The sequence below is a fragment of the Clinocottus analis genome, unplaced genomic scaffold, assembly GCF_023055335.1.
Source record: "Clinocottus analis isolate CAN_PGR_092001 unplaced genomic scaffold, fCliAna1.0.p SCAF_15, whole genome shotgun sequence".
Lineage (NCBI taxonomy): Eukaryota > Metazoa > Chordata > Actinopteri > Perciformes > Cottidae > Clinocottus > Clinocottus analis.
In genome coordinates this window covers 3,525,353-3,538,915 of record NW_027175876.1, presented here as the reverse complement: position 1 = coordinate 3,538,915, position 13,563 = coordinate 3,525,353, and the positions used below count along the sequence as shown (strand labels likewise).

General features: G+C 44.8%; 2 protein-coding genes across 3 annotated transcripts; one reads left to right on the top strand and one right to left on the bottom strand.

Annotated features, from left to right (window-relative positions):
- Positions 1-87: 87 nt before the first annotated feature.
- On the bottom strand, positions 88-2,955 carry LOC137785838 (uncharacterized). Its single transcript, XM_068577363.1, has 2 exons — positions 2,931-2,955; positions 88-1,736 (listed from the first exon to the last, which is right to left on the bottom strand). Exons 1-2 carry the CDS (start codon positions 2,947-2,949, stop codon positions 352-354), a joined length of 1,404 nt encoding a protein of 467 aa, XP_068433464.1. The 5' UTR covers positions 2,950-2,955; the 3' UTR covers positions 88-351.
- Positions 2,956-4,395: 1,440 nt separating this feature from the next.
- On the top strand, positions 4,396-9,182 carry LOC137785617 (alpha-N-acetylgalactosaminidase-like). Of its 2 annotated transcripts, none has more exons than XM_068577027.1 (9): positions 4,396-4,633; positions 5,079-5,235; positions 5,763-5,903; positions 6,353-6,564; positions 6,648-6,742; positions 6,925-7,086; positions 7,261-7,458; positions 7,636-7,776; positions 8,349-9,182. In XM_068577027.1, exons 2-9 carry the CDS (start codon positions 5,081-5,083, stop codon positions 8,550-8,552), a joined length of 1,308 nt encoding a protein of 435 aa, XP_068433128.1. In that variant the 5' UTR covers positions 4,396-4,633; positions 5,079-5,080; the 3' UTR covers positions 8,553-9,182. The 2 variants fall into 2 exon arrangements, with proteins under 2 accessions (XP_068433128.1, XP_068433126.1); XM_068577025.1 differs by having other exon boundaries at positions 4,396-4,637.
- Positions 9,183-13,563: the final 4,381 nt, after the last annotated feature.

Below are 13,563 nucleotides of genomic sequence, written 5' to 3'. Positions count from 1 at the left end.
CAACGGACACTTTATCTGATCCTCCAGTGATTTACAGTAATTAGCATAAAGATATCGACAAATAGCAAATAAATACACATGCATAAATAACATTCATCATTCCACTTTATTCACCACAGCCAGCGTCCTCAATAATACGATTTGGACAACAGTGCCAGGTTTGATCAACAAGCAAATGTGCTTTTTATGTAAAAAAAAAAGAAAAGAAAAAAAAGAAATGCAAATAAGCTCACATTTAAAATATACATTTTACGCCTGTAATAATGCAATAATCACCTCACACTCAAAACACACATGCAAAGCTTCAGTGCTTGTCCTTGGGTTCAGAGAGATATTTATACCTCGGCCTCATCAGTCTCTGTGTGTGTCTGTTGTCGGCGGAGATTTCCCAATCATGCCACTAAGAACACTTCCCAGTGCCAACAATATAGCCACCAGAATTCCCACAGTCCCCAGTCTCCCCAGAGCCGCGGTACCCAGCGCCGCGGCCCCGAGTGCCCCGGCCCCGATAGGTGCCGCTGCTGCGGTGACCGTCTCCATGCCGATTCCTTTAATTAGCTCCGGCCCCGTGAGGAGGCCCCTTTGTAGATTCACCTGAGTGTTGAACGGGCTCTTCGGTGCACCCAGAACGAACGACCCCACCGCGACGAGGGCGATCGCGGTGAGTTCGGGTGTCGTCAGCAGAGTCGCTTCGAGTGCCGCGCCGCGCGTTGCCAGAATGGCGCCAACAACCACCGAACCCAACGCGGCAAAAGTCCAATTTCGGGTCCCGAACGCCTTCTTCGCTGCAACGCTGGCGGCTCCGAGAGACGCCCCTGCGGCTGCGGCTGCTCCCAACGTCCCCCCCAAGCTGCTCCGGGTCCCCAAAGAAGAGCTCGATTGCAAAATGACTCTCAGGAATACTGACGACGTGATAGCGGCTCCCACGGCGACCTTCCCGGCGACCTCTGGCCCCAGCCCGGCCGTGGCCACTGTTCCCAGGCCGGCGCCCAGCAGCCCCGCGGACAGAAACGCCACCCAGAGGACCGAGCGCAGCATCAAGACCACCTCTGCTTCAGACCCCTCTGCTGCTTCGCCTGCCCCCAAGCCGACCGAAAATCCCAGTATCCCCACAAAAACGGAGTAGAAGAATATCCTCGCCAACAGCTGGCACTCGGTTTTCGGTCTTTGCGTCATCCTCTCCGTCAGAGCCTTTCGAAGGGCGCACAGCACTGATATGGTCAGGCCCATGACGAAGAGCCCGACCATGACACCCATTCTTCCATAAACCACACAGACGTAGAGAGTGGTGAAGATGATTAACAGAGCCGTGGTCATGTCGTTAATATTGGAGTACGAGTAGACTACAAGGACCAGGATGCCTTGGGCTGTGAGGTAGACCCACGTTGGAAGGATGCCGGCGAACACTCCGGTAGCGACGGCACCCACTACAACGGAGGCTCCCGTCGCGGCCTCCGCCAACCACGGCGGCCTCACCCCGGCGTGGGTCGACAGCTTCAAGGTCGCGGCGGCGAGGAGGAAACCGCTGCCGAGAGAAACGAGCAGCGAGGTGAACGCGAGGCACGCCGTCACTACCCCGACGCCCGTGGAGCCGACTCGTCCAGCAGACAGAGTCGCAGCATTCAGCAGGACGCCGTCTGTGGTCAGCGAGGGCTCGACTGCAAATAACGCAGCTTCTCCAAAAGCAAAAGCGGCAGCGGCACTTTGGAGGATTGTTTTTACTGCACCAACACCGGCTGGGAGGGAGAAAGACACAAAGATTACATTATGTAAGACATATGGAAACGTTTACTTCAATACCAACACTTATTTTCCACGAATACTATACATATATTAAAGCTTTAAAACAGTCACAATGTTAGGTAAATGTTTTCATATTATTGCCTTTTATTTTAATCTTTTGTCATCAAAAAAAAAATTCTTGTCAATAAAGCCACAGTGAATTGAGTACTATTAAGTTATTACTATATAATGTCTACAACATGGGAGTTTTCTAAAGTTGGAGAATATTTCCCCATAATCGGTACACTTATTTAACATAAATCCTGTATTAAAAACTGTTGTATAAATGTGCAGTATTTTTTCCAATGTTTTATTTTGTTCTTACTATTTTCATTAAATATAATCTATGTATGTATGCTTGGCTTGCCCTTTGTAAAGCACTTTGTCACCACTAGTTTTGATAAGTGCTACATAAAGAATCATTATTGTTATCAAGCATACTAAATACTTCCATTTCAGGTATGAATATTGTACTTTTTAACTCCACAAAACACACGATCAGAGTATACGACAACTCTTGTTATAGATAAAACTTCCCAACCACGTATAAGTACTTAAAATGGGCTGAATCTTCACCTGCCACATTAAACTGCTGCTTCTATGTTAAAGCATCAGTACTATACTAGTAATAAAGTATATTTGCATTAGGAGTACTTTTACTTTAAATATATTTAAGTACATGTGTATTTGTTTATTTGCAATGGAGTACTTTTGTATTGTGGTATTGCTTATGCTACTTTTAGTAAAGTAAAGGATCGGAATACTTCTTCCACCTCTCACATGCAGACTGTTCCATATCGCTATAAACTGCTACTGTCACTTTAAGAGGAAAGTGAAACCACTTGAATGGAGCCACGCTGAAACTTAAAACCAGGAAATCTGTCTGAACTGTGAAAAGACAACAAACATTTCCACAGACCATTTCACTTACACATCTGTGTCAATGCTGTTGATTCTCTGAAATAAACATAGTTATCCATGCTCAGTCTGTATATTGCATGGCTTCACAGCAGCAACTCTGGCTGCAGCTTTGAATCCTATTCAGATATCAACTTAGAAGTCTGGAAGCGGCTGAGTGGAGATCTGACACTGTGGGAAATACATTTCTACAAAGTAGTTTGCACTGTATTTCTGTTGAGTTATCTTACCGAGACTTGTTTCTGCCATGTCTCCTCGTAGATACCTTTGCACGGGCAAAATTACCTTCTTCTTCTACTGTTGCTTTCTTTGGCAGCTTCAAACATGAGTTGCAATGCTGCCACCTGCAGTTTGTCAGTGCAACTTGTCATGAAGCAACTGGATTGATCCCTCCTGGCAGCTTCCAACATAAAGTCTATGATCCAGCACCAACACAGTCTTTTCTGGCACTATGACTATGACAATAAATGCCCAAATCCCTTTCTTACACGTGCATATATTCTGATTAATTACCACTAAAACCACCTTTACTTTTTTTGATATCACTTTTCACCCACCAAAATATAAAAGTGTGGACTAAACAGAGTTTTACAGAGGCTTAACCGGTAACAGTTAAATTATGGCATACTCACAAGCACTATGTCAACTAGTGAACATACTGTAATGCATGTTTTAAGGTTTTCTTTTTGTTTATTATATATTCAGGTGATAACATGAACAGGGTTTAACTGACTGTAATGGTTGAAATAACTTCTTCCTGAACTCTGCTTTGTCGGAGATCATCTCTGATCAAATGGAAAACAAGCAACAAAAAAACCTGTAAAATGCTATACTTACATAACAATCACTGGAGCAATTTTACTTGCCATATAAATACGGTGAGCTACAGATTATCTGAAACACTTTGAAAAATACTGCAGAGGGTTTTGGCCCTTGACTGTGAAAGAGAGAAATGTGTCACATTGCTTCATTATTTACTATCAGTAGTTGAGGCCTACATTTTCATTGTCAAGATGTTAAATGGACCAGGCCATACTTTTTAAATGAGGTATCACACTATTGTGTGTTGTGTTTATTGTTATGCACGATCCACTGAGCCAAATTCCTTATGTGTACTGTACTTGGCAATACACAGAAATAAACAGCTCTGATTCTGAAATACAATCACCATAAGTGAGCTGATGTTAGGATAAAAAAAACTTCACCACAGTTGCTTGACTTAACATCTCTAGTCAGTCAAAGCAGACTATAGTTGACGTGTTTAGTCTCAATTAGCCACTTGTTAGCAACCATTTTTTAAGATACGTGAAAGCTTTAAAACTCACAATTGGGGTAATTAATATAACATATTGTATTTTGAAGAATCAAATTATTATTAATTATAGCATGCTTGTGAGAAAATACCAGTTTTCTACTTGGTATAGTTGCTTTGAAACCCGTTATAAATGGTGTCTTATCAGCTAAAGCGCCACCATTTTTTTTTTTTTTAAGACCATAACAAACTCCAATGTAGTTCTCTGTCACTAATTGGTGCTGTAGTGTAAAGTTATTCACAAATATAAAAGTAGGGAAAGGACTGACTGAAAGTAAGAGTTCAACGCGAGTAAAAAAGAAGAATGGGACGCGGCCCGGGTCGAACTTCCTGCTCTGCAGTCAGCTGACTGAGCGATGTCACGTGACGCGGCCGCAGTCTTCCTATTCGAGCGGCTCGCTCTTTCTCTTCTTCTTTATACTCGACCGGATAAACTGTCTATCACGGGGTTTGTTTAAAGGTCTGAGAGTATTTAAACTGAAGGCACCGAAGAGCAAAGAGAAGTAGTCTAGGAGTGGAGGAAGAAGGAGAGGAAGAAGAAGAAGAGGAAGTTGGAGCACACATTCGGAGTTGTGGAGCGCGTCTTCCTTCCTGTAAATACAATCAGATTACTGGATTTCAGTAGGTAACTATTATACTATTATAACTATTATCTTTTCAGGATGTTAAGTGTGCCATATGAGTGTAAATCAGTAATCACTGTAATTGTATCCTCTGTACAAATAATATATTTAGTACATTATTAGGTACTGCTTTATTATACATTAAAGCCACAGTTTAGTACCAGTTGGCAGCATTACAATCCTTCTGCCATGTTGTAATAACTTCATATCCTTTCTAATGAGCACTGGGTTCTGATCCAGTCAGCTGTTTAAAATGGCAGAAGTCACCTGGCAGGTTGTTGCATATGCTCAATCAGGTGACACTCGGGAGGTGTATGGTGCTTGAGATGCCTGTCATCTGTCACATGACGGTGTTCACAAACGACACACAAACTGTACACGACAACATTTCTGCACAGTCAGAACACCTCCACACAAAGCGTTGGCCTCTCTCTCCTTCACAGGGATGCATTTGGCGGTGCTGCTTTTCGTGTCCGCGCTCTCCGTGGCCACCTTTGCCCTCGACAACGGAGAGATGAGGATCCCCCCGATGGGCTGGCTGGCATGGGAACGCTACCGCTGTGACATTGACTGTGCACACGACCCCAAGAACTGCATCAGGTAAAGTCCACATAACGTGAATATGACAGACTGGGGCGTTTCTTTTAGAGATAATGATTGTTAAGATTAGGAATCACTAGACAGCACACACAGTAAGTTCAGTTAAAACGTGAAGCTGCTTTTCCTCACTAACTTATTGAAATGGTGAAACTGCACCAGTCAAACAAGCCACCACTGGCCTCGCATGCTATGTCTCAACCTTCTATTCAGCATCTAACCATCCCAAATCAGGTTTGTATACTTTGAGAAATAATTTAGAAATGAAGGGCGTCGGCCAACATCCATGGAAGACGATCAGAAGAATGATTCTTTTTTTTTTTGTAAAAGAGTTCAAAGGCTCATTTGGCTTTTAACTTAAGAAATTATCCTTTTTACCATTACAATAAGAAGCACTCTTTAATGTATCACCTCATTCATAAATACCCTCACATACTACAAAAAAACGTAGTTCGACTGCTCTTTGTGCAATGACATTGTTTAAATCACATATTTTGGCTCTCATTAAGACATTTCTGTCTTCCCTCCAGTGAGAATCTGTTCATCGACATGGCCGACCGACTGTCAGAGGACGGCTGGAAGGAGCTTGGCTACGTCTACGTGAACATAGACGACTGCTGGTCCTCCATGAAGAGAGACGATAAGGGGCGGCTGCAGGCGGACCCTAAACGGTAGCGGAGCGGTACAAACCAACACACACCCACGCACACAGTGTGTAAATAAAAAGCTGTGCCTTCTGAACCTGCGAGTCAATAAAACAGTTAAACAGGTTCATTACGACAATGTGACAGTCATGCAGTCATATGACTCGCAAAAACAGCCGTAGTCAGTAGTTTCACTTGTTTGTGGTGTAGATTATTACATATGCAGCATCAGCATATCATAAAGACGGCTGGATTTTGGAAGTAAAAAGATCATCATCCAAAACAAACTACTGCAGGCTTTTCTGATCCAGAGCTTCACTATTTGAGTGACATCATCCCGTCTACTCTCTGTCGGTACATGTATCAGTTTTCAGTCCAGCTAAAAAAGGAGTGCCCGAGACCGTGCCCTGATTCCACTAACTGGACATCTCTGCCGAGTGCACTTTGGTATAACGTGACGATTACCTCTCCATCAGGTTCCCAGGAGGCATCCACAAGCTGGCACGCTATATGCATGACAGGGGTCTCAAGCTGGGCCTCTACGGGGACATGGGCACGCACACCTGCGGCGGGTATCCCGGCACCACACTGGACAAGATCGAGTTAGACGCTCAGACCTTAGCCGACTGGGAGGTGGATATGTTTAAGTTCGACGGCTGTTACTCAAATGCCACCGAGCAAGCGAAGGGTAAGAAAGGAGGAAGTGACTCTTACATTGTGGCTATTAAGATGTTGCTGACTTGATTTGATTCTTGTTCCTCTCTCGGCCAGGTTACCCTCTCATGTCGAAGGCTTTAAATGCTACGGGCCGTCCCATTGGCTACTCCTGCAGTTGGCCTGCCTACCAGGGGGGCTTGCCACCAAAGGTATGAACAGAGTGTCTTAATAGAGTTTATATCGTCCACCTGAAGCTTTAGGCCGGACGGTTTTACACAATTCATGCCATTGAAAATGTTTTTAAGTAGCCTCTGTTGTGATGACTACGTTCTAAATACTTTGAATCCAGTTGAGACTTCCACCTTTTCGTGAAACTGCTTTATGTTTTCAGGTGAACTACACTCAGTTGGGTGAGATCTGCAACCTGTGGCGCAACTATGGCGACATCCAGGACTCCTGGGACAGTGTCCTGAACATTATCGACTGGTTCTTTGAGAACCAGGATGTCCTGGCGCCTGCAGCTGGACCTGGAAAGTGGAACGACCCGGATATGGTCTGTTCAACTGACATGACATTCAATTATTTGACGTTTACAATTTCACTATGTGGTCCGTAGACGAGGTCAGGCATCAGCAATAGTACAAGAAAAACACTAGTTTGTTAAAAAAATAAGCGACAGGTACGTTTTCTTATTTGATCTTTCTTGATTTTTTTTTTACCCCCACAGTTGGTTGTCGGTGACTTCGGCCTCAGCATGGACCAGTCCCGGGCTCAGATGGCTCTGTGGGCGATCATGGCTGCTCCTCTTTTCATGTCCAATGACCTGCGCACCATCAGCAGCGGGGCGCGCAGCATCCTGCAGAACAAAATGGCCATCATCATCAGCCAGGACGCCATGGGCATCCCGGGAAGGCGCATTATAAAGGTGACATACTTTTTCATGGGTTTTGCAGCTTCTTAAAAATGATCAGGGTAAAAAAAAAAAAGAAATTTGCTGGTTTGAGTTTTGACTTTGATGTTGACTTCTTTTCCATCCTCTCTCGCTCACACAATACACGTCTTCCCGTTCCTTGAGTCATTAATCACATTTCTTTCCCGCCAGGACAAGAATGGCATTAACGTGTTCTGGCGCCCGCTGTCAAACAATGCGAGTGCGTTGGTATTCTTCAGTCGTCGCAACGACATGCCCTACCGCTACCAGACGAGCCTCAGCAAACTCAACTACACCGTCGGCAGCTACAAGGTACTGTGTGTCCTTAAACGTTTCCCTGACTCAATCTACATCTCCATCCTCCCTTGTCTGTTGTAGCCACTCATCCGGCCTTCGCTATCTCTAAAAAAGTTATACTTGAAGTCCCTCTGAATTTATTACAACCACAGCGTGTGCATCAGAAATGGGGTTCCACAGGGTCCTATTCTTGGGCCACTATTTAAATGACATATAAAAAACAATATTCTCCGTGCTTCAACGTACATTTTTATGGAAGATGATACAATTAATTGCCCCAGGTTCCACATCCTCTGACTCATCTTCAGCCTCTGATGTTCTCCAATTATTCCTGCAATGCGTAGACTTGTTTAAAATGCAGATAAGACCAAGTACATGTTATTCTTCACTTGCACCTCCACTACTGCCATTGCATATATATAAATGCCACCCAGTGTCGGTCTGTTCGAAACCGGAGAAACTATTGTTCAGTTAATTTTAACATCTCCACCTGATTTTTCTACTGTCACGTGGGCAAATCTTTACTCTAGCAGTTTATCACAGCACATACAGCTGTATCACTATTCATCGTGTCACCACTCCCTCAGATCTATGACGTCTTCGCCGAGAAGACCATGACGCTGAAGGACTCCACGAGCTTCGTGGTGTCGGTGAACCCCACAGGTGTGGTCATGTGGCATGTGTCTGCGCCCGCGAAAGGGAACCTTCGCCAGTTCTATAAAGGTGGCCGACACCAGGGATCTTCATTTGGCAGTGACAACGTGAACGCCGTTCCTCCTGTCCTCCTCTGATCACTCACTGACTGAACGATATCACACGATATTCACATCACTGGTTCTGCCGAAAGCGTCACACATTTATTGTTAGTTGCTAAATGGACGTATTCCTCTCCTTGACCCTGAAGTGCCGACGAATAGCTCTAAATTGTGTGCGTTTTTATTTTAAAAAGGTGCTATCTATTCCAAGTAATAGAGTCACTTGAAGCTCCAGGGGCAGCCATTTTGCGACTTCATATGTCACTAATCTGAAATTGTTCTTGTGATCTATTTCCTAAAATTCTACACTTATATCAATATTGATCAAGTGAAAGTGTGAAAACATTCTGGAGGTGATGATAATTTGTTTCTCTGGGATGAAAAACTGATCAGATCAGCACTAAGACTCCTAAGTCTCCGCTGCTCTGCTCTTATTGAAACATTGCTTTTAAGAAAGAAGTCTTAAGCTGTTCCAAAAAGAACAAATAAGGCAAATAAAGACATATGCAATGTTAGTTTTTCTGAATGTTTAATGAAGAGAATTGGTTTTAGCCTTTGAAGATTTGGATGTTGTATTGCTCAGGATATTTAAAGTTCTGAACTAGTGTTTAAGAAATTAAGGTTTTTATAAGAAATGATTCTGTGAATTATGCATTTTTGTCTTTACGGAAATAAATGATTTGGTTCCTTAGGCAAAGGTTTTGTTTTTTTTCCACTATGTTTGTCATCAGTTTGTTGCTCATCTTGACGGAGACTTCCTCTTTATCAGACGACAAAAATATAATGAACACACAGAGAAATACTGTATTGCTGAAGGACTTTTTGAAAGAAGTTCTCCCAGACGGATAAATGTATGTTTTACTGCCGTGGCCTCAACCAAGAAGCTACTGATGAAGACCCGATAACGCTAATGGATCCTGTTGAGTTCACTCCAGAGAGAGCTGAGGCTCATACAGTTCACACTAATATATGAAAGTGCTGCATTCAGCTGTGTTTTAGTACCACAAATTAGTTTATATGATGTCACCTACGTGGTCTCAATTCCTCTTTTCATAACTTCCCAGACATATTTTTTTTTCTTCATAAAATGCTAACGCTAAAGCCCAGACTATTAATCACGTTTAGCTCTCAGTTCCCAGTCTCAACTTATCGTAGCTGAGCATACAACTACAGCAACTTTATTGTTCGTTTTACTGTTCTATGGTTGCAAATACTGCTTCATTCTTCAGACTTGTGCACCGTAACGGACCGATGTATTGCGGATTATTTTGAAAATGAACCTGAAAACAGCTTTTATCTGTAGTTATCTCGCAGCCTAACAAACATAGTCATAATGTAATTTGAGGAATGGCTGATTCTGTCTTCATCTGGCAACTCCTAATTCCTAGATGAGTTTGCATAATGTAGCCAACGCGAACACAAGGCCCACATCCATATTCGGCCAGTAGAGGTCAGCGCCGCTCTTCTGGACGCGTGGCTGTGGAAACATGGGCCTTCCAATCCGACCCACTGCCAAAAAATGCACCTGCTGAGGAGCACAAGGACAGTCAGCCGATTCAGCTCAGTCCTTTATCTCCCTGTTATGATTTTCTGTCCTCTGGCATCACCCTCTCCCATTTTGAATTGAACAACAATGTATAAACTCTTTTAAACTCTCTCCTTTATCCGCCATCTATCGGTTCTTTTGTGTATTCTGTCTACCTCCTCATCTTCCTTCCTCCCTATCCTTCCTCCTCCTCCTCCTCGTCTCCTTCCGCTCAATCATAGCATAGTATCACCTCTGACCTTGGCCTTAAAGTCCCGTGTTTACACACAGTCTCCAGATAAATGAGTGGTCACATGAGTGTGTGCATTGGCATCCATGCTACTGCATGTGCGTATGTATGACATCAGTAAACTTGCTTTGTGTGACACACACACACACACACACACACACACACACACACATACACAAACACAAATGCACACACATATCCCTTCTAGGTCATTTGGGGCCAGATCAGCTGTGTGTATGTGTGTGTGTGTCTGTGGGAAAGATTATCTTTGCCTTCCTGTCTTTCCCTTTCATTGGTCGTCTCAGATATCCGTTGGCTGGCCGAACACCACACATCCCTCACTGTCAAGGTCCCCGCCGTTTTGGGAACATGACGTGGGAGAGGAGTGAGGGAGTTTTGATAGAGAAAGAGAGAGTAAACTGTGCAAGACGGATTTCAGCAAAGGAGGGGCGGGGGGCTGCAAGAAGTCTATTAGAAGGTGCAAATGAGCAAAGGAAGGGAGTAGTGTGAGCGATGAGAGCGAGTAAGGGAACGAGCGAGGGAGGGAGGGGATGGGGGGGGGGGGGGTGACGAGGAACCGGAGCGTTCCTGCCAATGCTCACGTAGGCCCCACAGCTGCAGAGAGGCACACAGTCGCCACTCCAGTCTTTGTACCCAACACCAGCACCCCCCGATTCAAATCAGGGGTTGATCCCCCCCCCCCCCCCCCCCTTCTTCTAGGCCAACACACACACACGTCGTTGTTGTCACGCTGCTAGTCACGCTCTCTGCCTCACGCCTCGAAAATCCAACCCGGGCGGAAAGGGGCACCGGGCAGGGGGGATATGATACACACAGAGCTTTGCATATAGGTCAGAATACGCACACACTCTGAGTCTCAAAGGAGGCCGCGCACATGCACAACCTCTAAAGGTGCCGCCTCAAAGTAAACTAGCTGTGTCTCTTCTGTGTCTACCTTGGTATCGAACGTTTACGATCCTGTTTGCGCACTCACAAAAACTGCACTATTGTAGGAAAATGTCTTTCGTTTCTTCTGCATACACACACACAGAGCTCATCTCGGTGACGTCATCACTCCCTCCTGGTGCTGCCTGTCTGGTTGAGCTATAGTCATGACATCACAATCCCAAAGCAGAGTGCGTTTTATTCCTTGTTCGCATGTCTAACTGTAACGTCCTGTTCCTGTTTGACCCTGCACATCTTTTGAAGCTTCAATCAAACAGCATTAAATCTCCTAACCTGATTCTCATTTGCAACAGACATGCTGTCTAAGGGGCCAGTTTAATAACTCAACCTTTTGTGAATACATTTAATATGTGACTAGCTCTAGCGCACATCAAGTCATGTGATGTCTGAGGCTGCAGTTACTGCGGTTCTGTGCTCTATGATGTGAGTGTTGGAAATGTTTTTTTTTTTAAAAAAAGAAAAGAAAATTGGTTTTAATTCACTTGATCTATGGCCAGAGTGCAGTCAATGCAGTGAAACATGTCTTTGCATAATAACTTTTACATAGTGAAACAGATGATCACATATCTGGGTCTCATATTGGTCTCATATTTTGGTCCTGCACAATTAGATTTAAATGTATTTTTCATTACTAACCAACATGAATGCAGGGAAGAAATGCAGACCATCCTGACTTCTCTCTTCCACGTTACTTTTTTGACGTCAGTTTGTGGTTATATCAAGATTTGTTCCCGTTGCAATGTAGATTTCCTGTCCTGACCGAAGGTTTTAAATGAAGCAACCAGGGAAGTTCTGTAAGGTGTTGCTCAACAGGGTCAGGTCGGTTTCATCACGTTCGTCGCCTCTCTCAGCGCCGCATTGACGTCTTTTCCCTCCTATTTTTACTTGCTCCTGCATTAGGCAAAGATCAGACACCTCCTCCTCTGACCACAACTGCTTTCAATTACACAGTTTTTCTCTTGTGACTCTGTGGCCCATGAAAGCAAAGGACAGTGTCCTTGCTGCAGGCTCACTGTGTGATTTCTCCTTTTATCCAAATGTACTGGGGCATTAAATTAATTTGGGTTCAGACCGTGGACGTCTGGTGGAAGGTTGTCCTGTTCTTCCCTATACAGTCTGTTACAGCAGAGGATGTCCTGCTGGCTGTGTGCCGATGCTGTTGTTTCAGCTGGAGGGAGAATGTGTGGATATATATGCTTTGCATCCGACGGGACATGTGGAAATCGGTGTGCGTGACGGCAACGCCGTGTCATGTCCGCAACTGTGAAGAGATAATGTGACGCATCACTGATTGAAACCTCCGTGACTTTGGGTTCAGAAATATTTCCATGAGCAATTTCAACCTTCCAGGTTTTGACGCCTGCGACCGTCAAAACCCTCCTGTGAAATAGATTTGTGGTTCGGATTTTTATGAATGAGTGTCCGGATCCGTCCACCAGCGGCTGCTGTTGACTCAGTGAAACAGACGCGCCTGGTAACTGTTTCCACGACGCTGCTGTGGACGAGGCAGGCTGCACGTTGCAGAGGCGTTGGGTTCGCAGGCAACTGGCCAGGCTGTAAGCAGTCTGCTTACTGGCAGCCTGAGTGGGTCAAATGCTGCTCGCGCTTGTCTCATTCTTTCCCTTTCACTCTATAATCTGCCTTTCCTGTCTTTTCACGCACGCTCAACCTCGTCTCCTTTTTCTCTCTCCCTCACACAGATTCTCTCTTTCTTGGATCCCACATGGGAACCGTGGCCACGTTTACCTTCCTGCAGACGTACTTGTATATCCGTGAGACTGTGTGTGTGTGTGTGTGTGGTCACCCCAATTCCCTCGCGGTATTCCTTTGTTCCACTGTATTCCCGGTCGTGTTTTCTGTGTCAGACCCCAAAGCCTTTTTCTGGGCACCAAAACAAAAACCCCCATCTTCCCTTTCACCGGCTAGCAGCGGGATTTAACCCGCGCCGGCCTCAAGGAGAATGGTTGGAACGGACTGGAAAGAGCAGGTGGAGTTATTTGGCAAGTGTGTTTTGTGGGCCCGCGCATGTGACGAGGGTCACGCTGTCAAACCTTGACTGACAACATTAGTTTGCAAAAAGGAGTCATGTGTGAGGGTGGCCGGTAAAAATAGACGTGATCGGTCAACAATGCTTTTCATAACCTTCAGTCTGGCCCTGGGAACAACCGTGTGCAGGATATTCGGCGCTATTTTGGTTCGGTGTCTATCAGCGTTACATTTCTAATACATCTGGATTCTTTAGCTTACCGGGCTATTGTACGACCGAGTGACAGATTGACAGACGGTCTGTCATCTCTTCTCCCTCA